General features: G+C 42.7%; 1 protein-coding gene across 10 annotated transcripts in view; it reads right to left on the bottom strand.

Annotated features, from left to right (window-relative positions):
- Positions 1-15000, bottom strand: part of LOC108934758 (spectrin alpha chain, non-erythrocytic 1-like) — a 37718-nt gene extending 22718 nt beyond the window's left edge. For 8 of the 10 annotated variants that reach the window (XM_018752839.2, XM_018752859.2, XM_018752850.2 and 5 more), the window contains exons 1-14: positions 14899-15000; positions 8177-8416; positions 7897-8022; positions 6744-6884; positions 4492-4772; positions 4134-4278; positions 3809-3963; positions 3323-3458; positions 3091-3192; positions 1766-1903; positions 1434-1544; positions 1242-1319; positions 813-968; positions 350-554 (exon numbers count right to left, since the gene is read on the bottom strand). In XM_018752839.2, coding sequence (XP_018608355.1) covers positions 350-554; positions 813-968; positions 1242-1319; positions 1434-1544; positions 1766-1903; positions 3091-3192; positions 3323-3458; positions 3809-3963; positions 4134-4278; positions 4492-4772; positions 6744-6884; positions 7897-8022; positions 8177-8413 — 2011 coding nt within the window. In that variant the 5' untranslated portion in view covers positions 8414-8416; positions 14899-15000. The remainder of the gene's footprint in view (positions 1-349; positions 555-812; positions 969-1241; positions 1320-1433; positions 1545-1765; positions 1904-3090; positions 3193-3322; positions 3459-3808; positions 3964-4133; positions 4279-4491; positions 4773-6743; positions 6885-7896; positions 8023-8176; positions 8417-14898) is intronic. The other 2 variants (XM_018752894.2, XM_018752907.2) reach the window with 1 other exon arrangement.
- Positions 15001-18648: the final 3648 nt, after the last annotated feature.

Genomic DNA, 18648 nt, shown 5'->3' with positions numbered 1-18648 from the left:
TAGTGGTATGGTCTTGTAGTGTAGTGTAGTGTATCTAGCAGTGTTAGTCACCTTGGTGAATAAGGTGTGTGGGCTGATAACACTACATACAGTTCATTGGAAGTTACTTTGGAGTAAGGTGTCTGCTAAATACACAAATGTAAATGTATGGTAGGTGATCAAACTGGTAAAATACTGTAACCAGCTGTGCTTGTTTCTTGTACATGGATATATCTGCAGTTTCTTGGTGTACCGTTTCCGCCTCTATATTGCTACGATCCAGTGCTGTTCTGATGTTAATAAAAAAAACTATATAAACCTGAAAAAGACCACAGAAACACATTTGTTGTCTAATTTTATGTTACCCCACCTTTGAGTTCCGCTGCCTCCTGAAGCATCTTCCACTGGTTCTTGACTTCATCCATGCGACTGGACACCTCATCCGCAGCGTAGTGCTGCCGGTCAATCAGGTCTTGGCCAGAGGTCTGGAGGCCATCCACACGACTCTGGTTGGCTGAGAGCTCTGCTTCAAAAGCCTGGTGCTTCTGCACCTTCCCCTGCAAGTTGGAGGGGTCCTGTTGAGAGGGAATGGATGGTGGAAAAGAGCTGAAGGTCAAAAAGACAGACAAAGCTTATGATAATGCAACTAATGTCTTGAAGGGGCCAGGTCCAAAAGTTCTTTGTTCCAAATAATGCATGCAGTGCATGACAATGTATCCTGACCAAAACTCCCTTTCGAGCTTTTGTATTATGAATAAAATGGGGAAACCTGCTGTACTCCTTCAGGATTGCGAGTTCAATAACTCCACAGTAATGTTCTTGCAGAAGCCCACCTTGTAGGCCTCATCCGTGGCGGTCTTCATCTTCTCGTTGATCCAGCTTGTGAGCTCATCGGAGTCACGAAAGAACTGCTGCAGCTGGAAGGAGTCCTCGAGAGCTGCCCGGCGGGACTGAGCGCGGTCATGCAGAGCGTTGCGCCGATTTAATAGCTACATAGAGCAGAAGGCACGTGTTAGCATGTGATACATCACACAGCCTTACAAACTAAACATAAAGCACTACATTCTAAATCATACATGCATGTAAATAAAAACTGTCATTAAAAATACTGTACGTATTACAAAGACGTTCAGTCACAATATTTTATATTATGTTCTCTAAGTCTATTCTGCTACTAATCCGGATCCAAAAATTTTTCTACTTCCTGAAACATCACAGTACATGCACTTTAATTGGAATTTCTCCCCTTTGCCCCTTCTCACCGCATCTCTCCGAGCAGCCACGTCATCCTTGGCATAGTGGTTGTTTTGAATCAGTTTAGTGGCAAATTCATCCAGCGCCTGGACATGTTCCACAGGAGAGAAAAAGTCGCATTAGAATGATTGTGATGACCATGGCGTAGAGCAAACAATTAGAAAATGTAAAAAATACAGAAAGCACTGAGAAAGCCTTACTGTGATTTTCTCTTCCTGGGCACTGAGTGACTTCTCAAAGTCTTCATGTTTCTTCAGCAGAGCCTCAACGCTGTCCAGCGAGTCACCCAGATCCTCGTTCAGGAGAAAGGCCTGAATGGTCAAGATGAGAGTTGAATTTCACAGCCAAAATAAAGCAATAAACACAAGGCAGACTATTAAGGGACAGAAACAAATCACTCTCAACAATAAATGTGAGGTTCTGCCAAAACTTTGTTTTGGTCATTGTCCTACAACAGTTTCACTTCAAACACAAATTACGACTAGTCACAGTTTTACATCCTGGAAATGTGTGTTGAAAGGTGCGGACCCACCTCCTGCTTGCTCATCCAGTTATCCACCTGCTCCGTGTCCCTGTAGAACAGCTGCAGGTCCATGCACTGCTCGTACTGCTGCCTACGCAGCTCCCACAGCTCCAGCAGGGACTCCCGCTCTTCAGAGAGGATGGCCAGCTAAGGGAGGTGCACACACACACACATGCAGAAACACACACAAAGCAGCAGCCATGAAGAATGAGATCAAATGAGGTCTGGCAGTAGAAGTGAAGTATAAGAACTGACAACATTCACACACAAATATAGCACGATGCATTGAGGAATCTGGTGAGAATTCTTAGCAGAAATATGCTGCACCACTGAAAGGTACAACTGTTGTTATGCACACAAATAACAACCTCTAATAATAAGAATAATAATTAATAATATGTCTGAAGAAATACAGCCAAACAAACAGGTCTCAAGAGAGACACACAGTTCTGGGGAGTGAGAACACTCAGAACTCTACTATGCAGACTGATCATGGCATATACACAGTGGGTGTAGGAAGTCACCATGCCCTTTGAAAATATTGATGTTTTGTTGCCCTAAAGCTCAAAGCTTTACTTACAAATTGTAATCCAAGTTAAAAAAGGCAAAATTTCTGAAACACTATAATAAACAATAGAATAACTGTGTTAGACAAGAGAACACACCCTGAGTACAGACTTGATGGAAACACCTTTTTACTTGACTTGTAGCCTTGAATCGAGTTTGGTTAGATAAACTGAGGAAGAAACATTTGTCCATTCCTCAACATAGAACTGTTCAAGCTCAGTCAAACTGCACAGTGACCAGTGATGGACTGCCCTTTTCAAGTGATTCCAAAGATTTTGGATGTGATTTAGGGCAGGGCTCTCACCAGGAGACTCAAGGATATTAACCTTCCTGCCCTTCAGCCATTGTATCATTGTTCTGGGTCACTGTCATGTTGAAAGGTGAAACATCTACCTATTTCCAACTTCCTGGATCAGGACTGTAGGTTTCTTTTAAAAATTTGTCTGTATTTTGCACCATCCACCTTCCCCTCTGTTCTGACAAGTACCCCAGCCCCATCTGAAGAGAAACAGCCCCACAGCAAGATGCTGCCACCACCGCGCTTAATGTAGAAATGGTGTTCTTTTGATGCTAAGATGAAGTGGGTTTTTGCCAGAAGTACTCTTCTGCATTCCGGCCATAAAATTTTATGTTCTATTGGCTAATGTGAAATTCTGTGTGGAAATAAAAAATGGAAAAGGCCTAATATTTCTTTTAATTTTGTGACACTTTTAATGAGTGTCACACAACAAAAGGTACAAGTTTCGAAGGAGGGTGGAATGAGCTACCTTTTCTTTCACTTCATCAGAGGCATAGTGCCCAGTGTTCACTAGGGCTTGCCCAGCCTCATCGGTCCCTTTGAAGCTGTCTTCATGGGCATCAATCTCCCCCTGTGGAGAAGTCAACACACTAACAAACATATGCCCAAAGACACCCCTGGCTTCAGAATTCAATGTAATGACTCAGTGTAAAATCTAAGCATAGGATTTGGAGATTGGTGTGAACGGCTTTCAAAGTCACCTTGTGCTCTTGGTGACGGTCCAGAAGGGCCTCAGCACCGGCAACATCATTTGCCAGCTCATCTGCATTGATCAAGGCCTTCATCTCTGTCACCCAGTTAGTCAGGTCACGAAAGTCTGCTGTGAAGCGCTGCAGCCTGCAAGAGGCACAAGGGAGCCCCATACTCAGTATGACCTGCAAAAATACCTCCTCTGCTACACATATAGTATATAAGCAAACATGTACATGAATTATATATCTGTAAATGTGTGCATTTGTTGTTACCAGTATAATGCTTTTAATTCAATGCAGTACTTACAAAAATGAAAATTTGAAGGTAAATGTCCAAATCAACTAAAAACATCATATGACCACTGGTTTTTTACAATGGGAGAGTAATACATATTTTAAGGTCCTGGAATACATTTATTCACATTCATGTGGCATTAACCTTAAAAAAACAGATCATTGCTAGTGTTACATCACCAAACGGGTCACGGCAACCACCTGTAGGAGTCGTTGAGGTGAGCATGGCGCTCTGCTGCAAGTGTGCGGATATGGTCCCAGCTGGTGATGAGCTCATCCCTCTTGAAGTGGATCTGAGGGGCATTTTGGGGGTGGGTCTCCTGGAGGCGCTCTGCCTCATTACCCAGATTGTTTACCTGAATGGAACGTTTTGGAAGAGGAGCGATGACTAAGCGAATTAAATGAAAAACATTTTGCAGTGAATTACTGCATGTGTAAGTGAATATGGGAGTGTAAAAGTGTAACGGTGAGTAAATGTATGAGTTAATGCAAAAATGCAAAAATGAAAGAGCAAACACTGACGAACCTTGTCCTCCAGGGCTGCCAGGTCTCTCTCCAGCCCTTCGTGTTTGCGCAACAGTGCCTGCACACTGGCGAGATCACGACCGAAATCGTCTGATGACATCAGCTGCTCCTTCTCTTTGATCCAGCTGATTGTCTCATCCACATCTCTGGTAGATGGCCAAAAGAATATTCAATAAACACTGACATCCAACCCCTAGTTCTCCTTCCTAACAAATAGGAAAGTGCTGACGTTCAGTGAACTGTCAAATGCTCACATCCAGTGAAGGTCTAAATGTGATATGATTGATAATGTAACACCTAACATTTGTGCAATCAAAGAGTGCACCAGGGTCCCTGTACCTCCACTGGTTTGGCAGTACCTGTTAAAGCGCTGCACCTCAGCTGACCCAAAGAGCTTGCCCTGCCGCTGCCGTGCCAGGTCCTTCAGCCTCTGCCAGGCAGCATTGACCTCATCCTGCTTCCGGGTGATCAGCTCCGTCTCTGGGTGTGCCTCCTGCACCAGTCTTCCAGCCATCTGGTTCACCTCATTCACACCCTCCTCATGCGCTGCCATATCTGTTTGGAACTCCTCAAATTTCTTCTGCAGCACTTCCACATGTTCCAAGTCCTGGCCCAGTTCCTCTGAGGTCACAATGGCCTCCTATGGGTTCACAGATATGCCGATGACAAAATTAAGTTCTGTTTAATATTTCAAGCTTCTGAAAGTAAAATTAAGTCCAACAAACCTCAGTGAACCTACTGTGTTATGAAAGTGCATAGAGCATCCTTAATTTCCATCAATTCCACAGGACTTGGAAAAATTCACAACAAACACAGGTGCATACACACTGGCTACTCAACTTACAAACAGTTGTGTCAGGAAGTTTACTCGTAAATTGATTTGTTCATAGCGCCAGAGTCACTTTTACTTCTAAGTCATAATCAATACAAGTTCATGCCCTCCATTTATTCACAGGTTAGGTTCTGCAAAAACCTCAGATAAGGCTACAACAAAAAATCTGTAGTAACACTTCCATTTATGGACCCTCTATCAATAACAACTTGTCAAAAGCAGGGGCACAGGGGCTCGGAGCCTTCCTGGAAACAGAGGGTATGAGGTAGGGTATATCCTGAACAGGATAGCAATCCATCACATTGAAACACTTACTTTGTGACTTGATTTCAGTCTTGTCTCAAGTTATCTTTAAAACAACTGACAATTAAAAAGCCTCCAAAACCTCCTACTGAATCCCAACTGGTGACTAGTTCATCACATTAGTATCTTCACTCTCATCTTTTTGATTATTTACACAGTAAATAAAGGCTTAATACTGACACCCCTGGATTTACTTACTGGTTAGGTTCTGTACAAATCTTGGATATACCTTTAATAAAAAATAAGTAGAACTACCTCTCAATTCTTAATTTTGAACTACATTAAAATTAGAAGTAATTCAAAATGACTGGAAAAACCTTCTCTCCACAAACTCTTATACAATACAAGAAGACAACCAATTCTTTGGATAAACGTATGCACTCCTTATTGTTATTGATCATCAAAATTCAGAGACAAAGTGTAAACACTGGGGGTTTGAGCTGAATAAATCCACACCCACTTCTATACTGTCTGGGTTAGTTTTTCTTCCAATCAGAGATTAGATGCAAAAACTCTGGTAATTTTTGGTCACAGACAGACAGAAATTTTATAAACTAGAACAATGACCGCAATTCATTTAAAAAAGTGCATACAATAGAGAATGATCGCAAAAGTGCATGATAAACGAGTAAATGTTAATTTTTTGATAAGAAATTGTTGATAAACATTTACGTAGCTAATAGTGTGATGCACATTGGTTCATATGGTGAAATGTGACAAACTGACTATACAGATTCTTCTCGACTAATGATGGGGTTACGCTTTCCAATAAACCCATCATAAGTGGAAAAATTGTAAGTAGAGAAAGAATACAGTACCGCACCCACCAAACATCATATCTTAGCCTACCCTACCTTCAATGTGTTCAGAACATTTATCATAGCTTACAGATTGGCAAATTTAAGCAGGAAACACACATGGGTGTTTAGTAGACATGATGGGATACAAAAACACAAAATAAAAAAACGCTTTCGACACAGTATCACTTGTTTACACTTGCGGTTGTTTACACTCGTTGGCGTGATCAATACAGAGACTGCGAGAGCAGCTGAGTGGATGCTGCGGCTTGCTGCCATCGCCCAGCATCGGAAGAGAGAATTGTACCGCTAATCGCGAGAGCGGGAACATATGGAAATTCCAAATTCGAAGTACGTACTGTAATGAAAACGTATCGCTATCGTACCATCGTAACTTCGAAAAATCATACGTCGAACCGTTGTAAGTAGAGGAGCATCTGTACTGAAGAATCATGTGTCTGCATCCAAGTCTCTCCTTCTGTTAATGTCTTTTTTTTTGAGATGTATGTCACTTTGGACAAAAGCATCTGCTAAATGAATAAACGTAAATGTAAATGTTTGCATCTTGGAAATTTGCTATTCCAGTGTTTGCATCCATTAAACACTGTAACCACTCAGTCCATCCCACTATAACCACTAGATGAAGCCTAATCTAATTCAGAGCACTCTTGGCCCTCACCTTGTCATTAATCCAGTCCAGGGTTTCCTCGCACTCACGCAGGTACTGTACCAGCTTCTGAGCCTGTAGCATGCGCTCCCCCTTCTCCTGGGTCCTGAGCAGCAGCAGCTCCCACAGCCGGTGCAGTTCCTCCAGGCGTGTCTGCATGGGTGGTGAACACATGGAAAATGGGTGGGACAGCGAAGAGTACTGGGCAGAAAGTGTTCAGTCAATGCTCTGTCAATCACTGCCACTGAATTAGCAATAAAACAAGTAAATGCAGCAGATGTAGTCACATAACAGACTTTTCCAACAAGAATTCTGCTGATAAATTAGGATCACCACCAGACACAATGTCGCAATGAGAGATCACTATGGACCCAACAAGATCCAATGGAAACAACACCAATAATAATACTATTTTCTGACGCTGCGATCACTAATAAAACCAACAAACAGAGAACACAAAAATATTTTTGACTGTGATAACAGAGGAAATGTAATCAGGACAGGAGTGTTGTGTGTTTATGAAGAAAAAGTTCTGAAAGGATGAAAAAAAAAAAAAAAAGAATTCACATCAGGATCAAGAAACACTGCAAAAAACACTTTCTGGAAGTTCAGAGCACCCAGGCACCTACTTGTATGAAATTACCAACATTAACACTTTTTACTATGGGCCGCTGGGCAGTCCGGTAGGGCGTGAAAGACTGAACCAAGAAAAGGTGGTTAGGTTTGGATTTCTTAACAGAACTCTTCACAACATTCCCAAAAACCATCACCAACATCAGCTATAGCGCCATTCTCTAAAGACACACAGCTCTGTACACATGATCTGACTGAGTAACTTTTAAACATGTGCAGTACTAGTCACAAGTTTGAGTACACCTGGGAAATACTTAACATAGGATGAACTGAACGGAATGGAAGAGTAAAAGCACTAACTTCATGTCTTGAAAAAACTAAACTGGAGCAACTGTACTCAAACTTTCGACTGGTGCTGTGGGTCATGGTTGTATACCACTGACCAGTCAATTCCAGTGAGTCTGTGAAGAGGAGGGCTCGAAACTCAGTAGAACGCAGTGTAACGTGACTTCTACAGTCATCAAGTACAATAGGAGACAGTGAAATGGTTCTGTGAAGTGTTCTGCTTTGCGGTACAACAGCGAAACCTTACACGGATGGTCTCGGAAGCAAAGTGGCCCTCGGAGATCATCTGGTTGCCTGTCTCATCCAGGCGGACGATGGCTCCAGCATTAGCCTGGACCTCTGCCTCAAAAGCCTGGTGCTTCTGCAGCTTCCCCTGTGGAAGGGAAAATGATAATCAGAACCGCATCTTACAGTCTATGCCGACTGACTATGATCACTATACCTTTTATAAACCAAAATACTGGAATTTTTCATAGGATAACACTGCAATGACAGAAGAGCACTGCTGAGGCACAACCCCTCCTGACCTGCAGATTGGTGGGGTCCTTGTAGTTCTCATCAGAGGCGACCTGCAGTTTCTCCAGAATCCACTTCTCCAGCTCATCAGCATCCCGGCGGAAGTACTGGAAGCGGTAGGAATCCTCCAGCTTATGCCGACGTTGGGACGACAGCTCCTTGAAGCGCTGGTAGCGATCCAACACCTGCTTCCGGCGTTCCTGGATGTCGTCGGCCGTCTCCAGCACTTTGACTCCGCTGATGTCCATTTTCTAATCCCACAGCCGTCCGTAGGGAATTAATGCAGCGCCCAGAGGGGGACACAGAAGCCAATGTGAACAAAAAAATGGTACAGAATAAAAAACACTGTTGCTTAATTTCTCCAACCATTTACACACACACACACACACACACACACACACACACACACACACACACAAAATGGAGCAGCTACCCCAAGAGGAGAGCAGCTGAGAGGAAATTCCCCACCGCTTGGCCAACACGTTGCCTGGCAGCAGTACAATAAGGGCAAAGGGGCCGTGGTCACAGGCAGCTAATGGTCCTAACAAAGCCATGCAGGGAGACGGTCTGCGGTCCAGGCAGCCTGGGGACAGGAGCCAGTATGACACCAATGTGACATGATGAGAATTGTCTTTGCAGCCAATTCATAGCTCCTCTCCTGGAACGCAGTGCACATGTAAGTGAGGACAGCGACGTTTCATTAACAGACATGACCTTGTAGCCCAAGGGAATGGTTGAGGAAAAGGACGTGAATCTCCTTTCTTATCTTGCACCTATTTCCTTTTTCCCCAGCTCCTTCTCAGTGGCCATTAATGCTAAAACGTAGCCACTGGGCAAACGGAGCAGACATAACACAACATCTTTTCTTAAGAAAACAAAAAGTAAAGATTTTGAAGTTTCATCAAGACAATTTATGTGGCTTTACAGCACTTAACTTCCAACAATCCATCTTCAGTACTGGAAAGCATCACAAATATCAGCTTCATGTATATTTAGTGCCCAAACTTGAGAGGACTGAGAAAGCAGAGGAAAGCATGGACTGATCTCTTTCGATTTCTAATTTAAGGGGAGCTGGCAGGCCCTGCAGTGGCTAAGCATTCGCTGCTATGGGGACAGTCATAGGGAATTAAACAGCCTATTGTCTGGGGACTACAGAGCCTCTGGAGCTCCTGGTTTGGAACTGGAGAGCGCCCATCTATCAGACTGGGATCAGCTGACACTGCAGCAACAGCATTCATCTCTGTCACACCGATACCCCCCCCAGCTGACAGCATGGCTGACGGAAAACAGAATGCCAGTTACCTGTCAGTAGCTATCTCAATGCTATATAGTAACAGAGGGAAGTGTGACCACTAAGTGCTATGGTCCAATACCTTTTACTTTTACTATAACAATGTGGGGGGTGCGGTGGCGCAGTGGGTTGGACCGCAGTCCTGCTCTCCGGTGGGTCTGGGGTTCGAGTCCCGCTTGGGGTGCCTTGCGGCGGACTGGCGTCCCGTCCTGGGTGTGTCCCCTTCCCCCTCCGGCCTTACGCCCTGTGTTGCCGGGTAGGCTCTGGTTCCCCGTGACCCCGTAAGGGACAAGCGGTTCTGAAAATGTGTGTGTGTGTGTGTGTGTATAACAATGTGTTATATTATTAATATAGTAACATAAGTTACTAAATGCAGTTCTGGACTGAGAAGTCACATCCTTTCAGTTTAATGGCTCAATAATGTCACAGATCCAGAGTGATGAGACAGGTGCCCTTATCCACTGAAGTGATAAGTCCTTTTCTACAATCTTCTTTATTACAGAACAGGAAATGGTGAGTTGAGGAACAACCATAAATTCAAAATTACAGAATAATGTAATCTGTATGTGTCCAATGAGTCATGAGAACCGACGGTTTTCTCTTGCAGAATTATTACCCGCTATGAAATGGCACCAGTGCAGAGTGTAGCCTGATAAGCCCCCTGACACGTGGCCCCACCCTTTTCTACGCTGCCCATGGAAGATAACGACGGCCCTCACTCACTCACACACACACGCGTGCACACGCATGCCAAACTGTGTGGACAGACATTCTCAAGGCCCTCTCCCTCCCATCACCCCACACACACACACTCTACAGGGAACACACCCCAGGCAGCTGCTGCACATTCCACGGCCCGAAGCTGATACTGTACACCCCCCCGGTATCCTCCATTAACACACAACCGAGGCATTTGCCTGTACACAGCGAGACCCAAACACACAGGGAGAAGGAATGCAGGCAGGGCATCTACAAACCAAGTAAAAGTCAAGAGTTTGGACAACAAACTCCCTCCATCTGGACAGAGGCTCTATACCAAAGCACAAAGGGAAGGGGAGGCCAGTGGGGTCTCAGGAAATTCCACCCAGTATCTCGGGAAACAGTCCTGGTTCATGAGATCACACACAACTAGCTGCATAGCCAAAGAATTTACAGGAAACTGGGAACGCCACTGCACAATGGATCGCCTCGGAGAGACAAGCAGTAGGAAACGCCTTTTGCTTGGCTTTCTCTGCTCTGATGTCGGCTTTTTGGGCAACTGGACTGGAAATCGTGGACAAAGAGCGACTTTGGTCTCAGCGACAATGCAGTCCTTGTCGTCGTGAGCTTGCACAGTATACATAAATTTACACTATAAGACATTAATAATCCAGTCCTTTACAGTAATGTCATCACATCACTTGACTGTATTACTGTGAAGGATTACATGTAGCACTTTCAACATTATAAAAACAGGTATGCACTCAATAACATGCAAACAACAGCACACAAAGATGACTGCAAGTACAGACAGTATAAAAGTAAATCAAAATAATGTCCCCTGGCAAACTATTCATTAAAGGAGCAAACAGAATCCATCAGAAGTGGAAGCTGAGAAATTTTTAGGGAGTTAACGCCCCATTGGAAAACGCAAAAATTAGTTATATACTACATGTATCAAAAACCGCCAGGTGTGACAATGTTTTGATCCTTTCAGTCTTCTTGTTCAGAGACACATAAAGACAACAGCAAAATCGGAAACCATACTGAATGCTTTTTTTGTTTTTTTTTTAATCAACTTACCACACCGGTCAAAAGTTTGAGTACACTGGACAACACTTTTAGGAGACAGATTGGACGAATGAGTTAAAGCAAAGCAAGCCACAAGTGCCCCACAGCAGAAGAGCTGCTTATGACATGCCTTCTGATTTCCTGCTGAAACTTGTTGACCAAATGTGTTGTGGACCAAAAAAAAAAAAAAAAAAAAAAAAAAATTGAACTTCCAGGAAAGAGACTCAAACGTTTGACAGGCACTGTGCAGGACTTCAGCTGTGTCAGAAATCCTATCCATCATACACACACAGAAAAAACAGTGTTTTCAAGCAAATTTAACCACCTGATGAGTACTATGAACAAGGGGATTAGCTTCCTATCCCCATCCCCTATGTAAAGGACACATAGTGAAGTACTCAGCAAGCTATAGAGGAAATAATCAACAATAAAAATGCAGAGAAATGAAAATACCCAGGACAGGGACTACAGGTCACACGGTCCACACCACAGATAGGCAAATTTGCCCCACTGCAGCATGCCAAGCGTGAGCTGGTGAACAAGCATGTCTGTGCAGCAAGGACTCTGGGAGAGACAGTGCTCCCCTCTCCCCTCGTACACAGTTCTCTCCTCTCACCAGGGTTCTAGAATTTTCACAGACCCTCATTCCTTAACCCCAGTCCCCAATGGAAACCACACACACACATAAATAACACACACACACAAAATAGTATAAAGAAACACACAATACATATACCTTCAGCTTGGGTTTTATAAATTTAGACATGGTGAGGAGTACTGGTGTTGGCTACAGAACATGAAATTTAAAATGTTATGCAAAAACAAACTGTTATACAATAGCATGAAAAAGTAGTAACACAATACGACATCTATAAAGAAAGAACAATGTTAAGACAACACGGTTAAACACACAATACAAATTTTCACATTTTAATGCTCATTGACAAGACAAACTTAAAATAACATTTAACTTAAAGATTTGAAATGCCAAATTAAATTTTGAATAGTGTTTCAGCTCCAACAGGAAGATGCAAATGCAAGGGAAAGACACAGGAAACATGACACTGTTTTGCCACAATGGACTCTGAACACAGAGAACAAGTCTCCTTGAGGGATCGAGCTGATAGGATATCGAATTATAATCCCAAACCGCATTAAACGGAAGATCACAATAAAGACGTCGCCTCGCTTTCAACATTGTAGCAACTGTGCGACTGCCATGGAACCCCCTACTGTCTCCAAGCAACGCATTATCTGAATTTGATTACAAAAAAAATGATAGATGAAATGGCCCGGCAAAAAGGACGTTAACTTTCTTTTCTTAGAACTGCAGACTCAAGCTCAGAAAAAAAGGCATCAAGGTTATGTAACATACAGACGTAACGTGGTATTAATCACAATAACCACAATTGTACTGTTCTGGAAACAAATTATTGGGGACCAGTTTCAAGACCCCAACAGAGATTGCATTTAGACCTCTGAGTATTACTTCTGCAGGATATTAAGTGCTTAGAATTTCGAAAGAGTAATCTTTAAAGGAGCCACCCAATGCAAAAGGAGGGACAGAGATCAGGGTGAGTGCACTCAAGGAGAAAATAACTGGACTCACTGATGCATTTGCTTCTGCAAAGAAAAAGATGGAACTGACAGTCTGCTTCAACGTGACAGGAAGAAGAACCACGCCCATCCTGGACTGCATCACAAACACTGAACATTTCGCCAGCTGTGAAGGTCAATGGAACGTGCAAAAGCCGTCTCGACATACCACTTACACAACACAAGTGATTCGTCCAGCCTACGTCATCAAAAGATGATATATGTAAATGGTTTCAAGGAGAAGATTATTTACTTTCAGTACAGAAAATATCGTCTGTGGAACAAACTACACTCATTTTCATGCCCTATGTCCATAGAGTCCCTTCAGGAAAACAGTGCAGAACTCCGGAGATCAAACTGGCTGATAGTTAAGTTAAATGTCTGCATTATCAGTCGTCTTGACTGTTTTCATCTCAAATGTGACAGATGAGCAGGATTCTGCCAAAACAAGCTGAAGTACCAAGCATGGAACCAATAGCCTGCGTCACTGACAACTTCCTGAACCTCGAAGGGTGACTCAACAATGATCCAAGATGAGATCAGATTGATTAGGAAGGGAATGCTGAAGGACTTGTTCCAAATGAAAAAAGGTAGCATGCCACGGTGGCACCATTTTGGTCTACAGAAGCCGACATGAATGGGCCAAAGGAACGAGAAAGAGATCGATCACAAAGGAGAGGGAACGCTCTGATGGGATCATACTGAGGGAGGGGTTGCATTTCTCCATCTGCTATCTGACAGTGGAACAAATGGAAAACAGATGGCAATACCCAATGCAAAGGGCCGCCCTTCCCTTTCACCCAACCATACTGTGCGAGTATCACTTCAGTGCTGAAATATGTAGTTAGATCATGTACCACACCTACTCCATCAGCTCTAGGACCTCATTCAAAAAAATGAGCAAGTCCATTTGGTACGTTACATAGTGAAATATGGGAAGTACAATGTATTACAGTGCACTCTTCTTTCTAGGTGGATAAAAAAAAAAATACTTAAAAATGCTTATAGTAAACAATTAATCGAGGCGCTTCACCTTAATCTCTCGTTTCAGAGTGAACTGTTTAAGTTGCACCAGAGTATAACGGCCGTCCTCCTGTTCTGGAGAATGGTCAGATGATCAGATGTGAAGAGATGTGAGGAGATGCAAAGTGGCAGGTAGCCACACTGACTGGGCAAGAGACAAAACGCTGAGACGTGCAGAACAATCAAAATCAACAAGTTCTGGAAGTTTCCTAAACATGTACAACACAAACAATCTTCCAATGACTATTTAAACCATTAGTATTACTACCGCGCAGGTTCAGAAGCAGGGGATTCACATTCAAATTGTTGCCTGTATCGAAGGATGTCTTAAACTAATTATTAGCCGTATTCGACTAATAATCGCGCGCGAGGGGGGGGGGGAGAGATCCTCGCCCTCGAGAGCAGGATCGCTTCGTAGCCCCTCTCATATTATATATTAGCGCTCTGCTATCAGGTTACCTTTTCCGCTTCAATTATTCACCACAGTAATTGTACCGAAGACACAAATCAACCGCTCTGTTCACGCGAGGATTTTAAAACAAGAAAATACAGAGGAAAAAAAACGTTGAATGAAGTGAAGAGTGAAGTGTGTGAATCAGAAAAGCATAACATGGCATAGGAATATGATCATTATCAATACAAGCACACGTGACGTAAAAGTTAACGAGTTCAATATTATAATTCTTATTATTATGAAACAAAAATAATATTAAATGAACACATATCAAACTTCAATAAGGTGAAGATGGTGTTTGCCCCTCCGGCCTTACGCCCTGTGTTGCCGGGTAGGCTCCGGTTCCCCGTGACCCCGTACGGGACAAGCGGTTCTGAAAATGTGTGTGTGTGTGTGTGGTGTTTGTGCAAAGGCTTTGGAATTAATAGGCTACTGTACTGAGAAAAAAAAATTTTGCAGAGCTGAGCGCGCGGAGAGGAGTTGTTCGTCAGCTTTCAAGCAGGAAATGCATTTACTTGAACTTGAAGCGGAAAAAAAAATGTACGAATGAAGCACTTCACTTCTGTGCTGACTGGAAACGGGTAAAATTTGTTTCTTACCGTCCTGCGAAAGTTGCAGCGACAACGGCAGCTCTTCGTATGGGGCGCAACAGCGCGAGCGACTCTTTCCGAATGCACGCGCTCTGGCGAGTGGACCGCGCTATTACGGTGCGATGTACGGCGACACAGACCGCGAGCGCGAGCGGGGCGCTGACGTCACACACACCGCAACGGCGCCTCGAGTCTCGCGCGGAAAAGGCCGAAAAAGGCCGAACATTTTCCGCGAGGGAAAGAAACCTGCGACGCGAGCCCCTCGGAGCAGCAACGCGTGTCAAGGAAGCATTCGGTTCCAGTTTTTATAGAGCTTCACTCAGTATTTTACAGTTATCAAAACCCAGACATGAGTTTGAAAACGTAGAAGTTTGGCGTCACATTTAGAAATGCGTGGTTAAGATGCGAGATTTAGAGTTTATTTCGGCAATTTTATTTTCAGGGTTCACTTTACATGGTTTTGGACAGTCTTTCTAAAAGTACACACATTAGGCTAGCATAAGTGGGTAAATCATTGTAAGCTGCCTAACACCAAGTCACACTAGAGAAAAGTGTCAGATAAATGAATAAATGCACATGGAAACGCTGAACCAACAGTTCATGTATATTACTGTTTCTAGTAAAAACATTTTTTACCGGTTTAGGTGTCCTGATGTTTTGTACTGCTCATTGTATTTGTTTAAAAACCTGTATTTATTTACTTAATGTAGACACTTCTTTCAGCTTAAAACAATTTGTCATATTACATTTATTTAGCAGATGCTTCTCTTCAAAGGGACTTCCAATTAACTCTGTGTAGAGTGTTATCAGCCCACACACCTTATTCACCGCGGTCATTTACACTGCTAGATACACTACTTACACTGGCTCGTTCATCCATACATCAGTGGAACACACACACAGTATGGGGGAACCTGAACAGCATGTCTTTGGACTGTGGGAGGAAACCAGAGCACCCTGAGGAAACCCACGCAGACACGGGGAGAACGTGCAAACTCCACACAGGCCGAGCGGGGATCGAACCCACGTCCTCTCACACCACCCAGGCGCTGTGACACAACAGCGTTACCCGCTGTACCACTGTACCGTCACATGTATTCTATTAAGAGATTGAGAAAAATTGTGTTTCCAGATAAAAGGAGCATATTTGACAGGAAAGATAAAAGCAGCATATCTAATAGCTCACTGAAGCTTGGCTAAAAGCTTTATAGGCTAATTGGTTTCACTGGGTTCAGCATTTGCCAGCTAATGCTGAGGATGCGATTGACGCTGCAAGAGCTTTTTATGTTCCGCCAGAGCACTCAGGTCCTGGAACGTGCTGACTAAGGCTCAGTCATGGAATTGTACCGTAGATCCCGGAACCGAGCTCTCCGGGCCCAGTGAAAGGCCCTCGGCACGCAACGCTTCAGCCTTTCATGCACAATGTATGAAAGCACAAGAGTGGCAAAGCCGACCAAAAAATGTTGCGGGCCATGGAGCGAGGACACATTATTTATCTCATATAACTGCAGAAATTAAGAGCTGCACTCTGTTCAGCCTCTTAAAATAAAGGCAAGTTAACACATCAAGCCCTGCAATTATATTACATTTATTAATTTAGCAGATGCTTTTCTCCAGAGCAGAAAATTGTAGGAAATACAATGTCTGCATTACATTAGCAGAAAGACACTTAGATGCAGACGTGTGGTTCTAAAGTGCAGTTAGTTTGTTTCTTTCCTCCATATGAACCAATGATCATCACGAGTAGCTGCATAAAACTTTATCTGAATATCGACAATTTCTAATCACCTTCCTAGTAATTTTTTTTTTAATATATATACAAGGTATTGATGCAAAGAAGGCACTAACCTCGTCAGTCACGAAACGAAAAATAAAAAACATTTGCGCTCTAGCAATATTTGTGGCCAAATAAAATTAACATACTTTGAATAATTTTTGCATACTTTCATCGAGGAAAAGAAAAAAAAAAAATAAAAAAAACTATGTTCAGAACGAGAGGAGTATTAAAACTGAAATTCAAACTACAGTGCTGCTCGAAAATATGTGAAGCCCTTGTGTCCCAATACCACCGTTTTTGCAAGCACTATATGTCAAATAATATACAGGCAGTCGCCAGGTTACGAACTTGCGTACAACCCGTAGTTATAAACCACCCCCGTAAAGCCTACTACATTAAAAATTTGAGTTACAATGATTCGTAATAAGAAACGGGCGCTACTTTGCGACGAGCATCAAAATACTGTGTGTCTACAGCGGTTCATTGGCTCGTGAGGCCCAGTTAGGACAAAGCGAAAATAATGGAGCGTGTGAAGGGCTCCGTCTCGATGAAATCCACAATTATCCGACTTACGAACAAATTCGAGTTAAAGACAGACATAAGTACAAAACTCGTTCGTAATCCGAAGACTGCCTGTATCTAGCGCTTATCTAAAGGTGTTTTCATTGTCAGTAACTACTGATGCATAGTCAAAGGGAACAGATATTTGTGAAGCTTTATATCTAGAGATGTGCATTAATTATACCTGCAAGGAGACGAGGCTTTGTTGACCCATCCTGCTGAACTGGGCCCACTTGGAGAAGGACCGTCTGAGCAGATGACGGCAGTTAATGTATAATATTCTGTCCAAAAACTCCTTTTTAGTAACCACTGTTGATTGATTTTTCGCATAAACGTTCAACGCTCCTCATTTTGACTCGTGCACACTCAAAAACTCAAGACAGGTGTTATAAAGACCATGCAAGCAAGGTGAGGCACGTTAGAACTAGTCTTTGGAATCAAAGAACCCGGGTTTAAATCCCACATCCTGCTGCACTGCCCTTGAGCAGGGGACTTAGCCCGAATTGCTCCTGCAAAACCTCCCGTTTGAACGGATCAATCACTGTAAATGACAAAAATTCTAAGGTGCTTTATAGAAAAACATTAGCTAAATGAGTAAAAGTAAATGAATTACAGTCCCACACAACTGTTCTGCTTGGGTGCACTATGCTGCCAGTTATTGGCTGGATATGGAAACAGGGACCAGAAAAGAGAAAATACAAGAAAAATGATTTAAAAATGTTTCTATCTTTGAAAATTTGTCATTCAAACGCAACATGTTGCCTGTGATAATTTGTCTTATTTTATACGTAACCTTTTTGCTGTATCTTCAGGATAGAACCGTACATAGAAATAAATTGATCAGTCACTGATCCATAGAGAACTGGCAATGAGACTTGAATCCCAACCAAAAACAAAGAGGCATTTAAATTTGTCTGTGTTCAGTTAACCCATAGTGCCTAGCACATTCATTATGATATTCACCATTTTTAGATTAAATTAAGAACTTTCCTGTTAGTAGATTAAAAGGATACCGAAACAGCTGAGGACAAATTAAATGTTTCTAAATCTTCTTTATTGTTCCCCAACACACCTCATCATTTCTATATGCATACAACGTATATAAAGGATTTATATACATGTAAAAAAAACAACTCTTAAAAAAGCACATGTGAATTACAGAAAGACACCTGATGACTCAATTTAACATCAGTTCTGTGAGGAGGAAAAAAAAAAGTAAAATGCAACACCATTGGTATGATTACAAAGAAACAGCTGGACTACTCAGTTGTGACAAATATATAGTAGGTCCCCCACTTACAAACTTTTGGAATTAGAATTGTTTGGGAAGTATTTATTTTTCCTAAATAGAGCAACATACTGTACATGGCAAAGCTTCCCTGGTTAACAGGCACTTACGAATAGTAAGCTGTGCCTTAAGT

The sequence above is a fragment of the Scleropages formosus genome, chromosome 6 (assembly GCF_900964775.1).
Source record: "Scleropages formosus chromosome 6, fSclFor1.1, whole genome shotgun sequence".
In the NCBI taxonomy this organism is placed as follows: domain Eukaryota; kingdom Metazoa; phylum Chordata; class Actinopteri; order Osteoglossiformes; family Osteoglossidae; genus Scleropages; species Scleropages formosus.
Note: the sequence above shows the minus strand (reverse complement) of the source record. Positions and strands in the feature narration are given on the sequence as shown.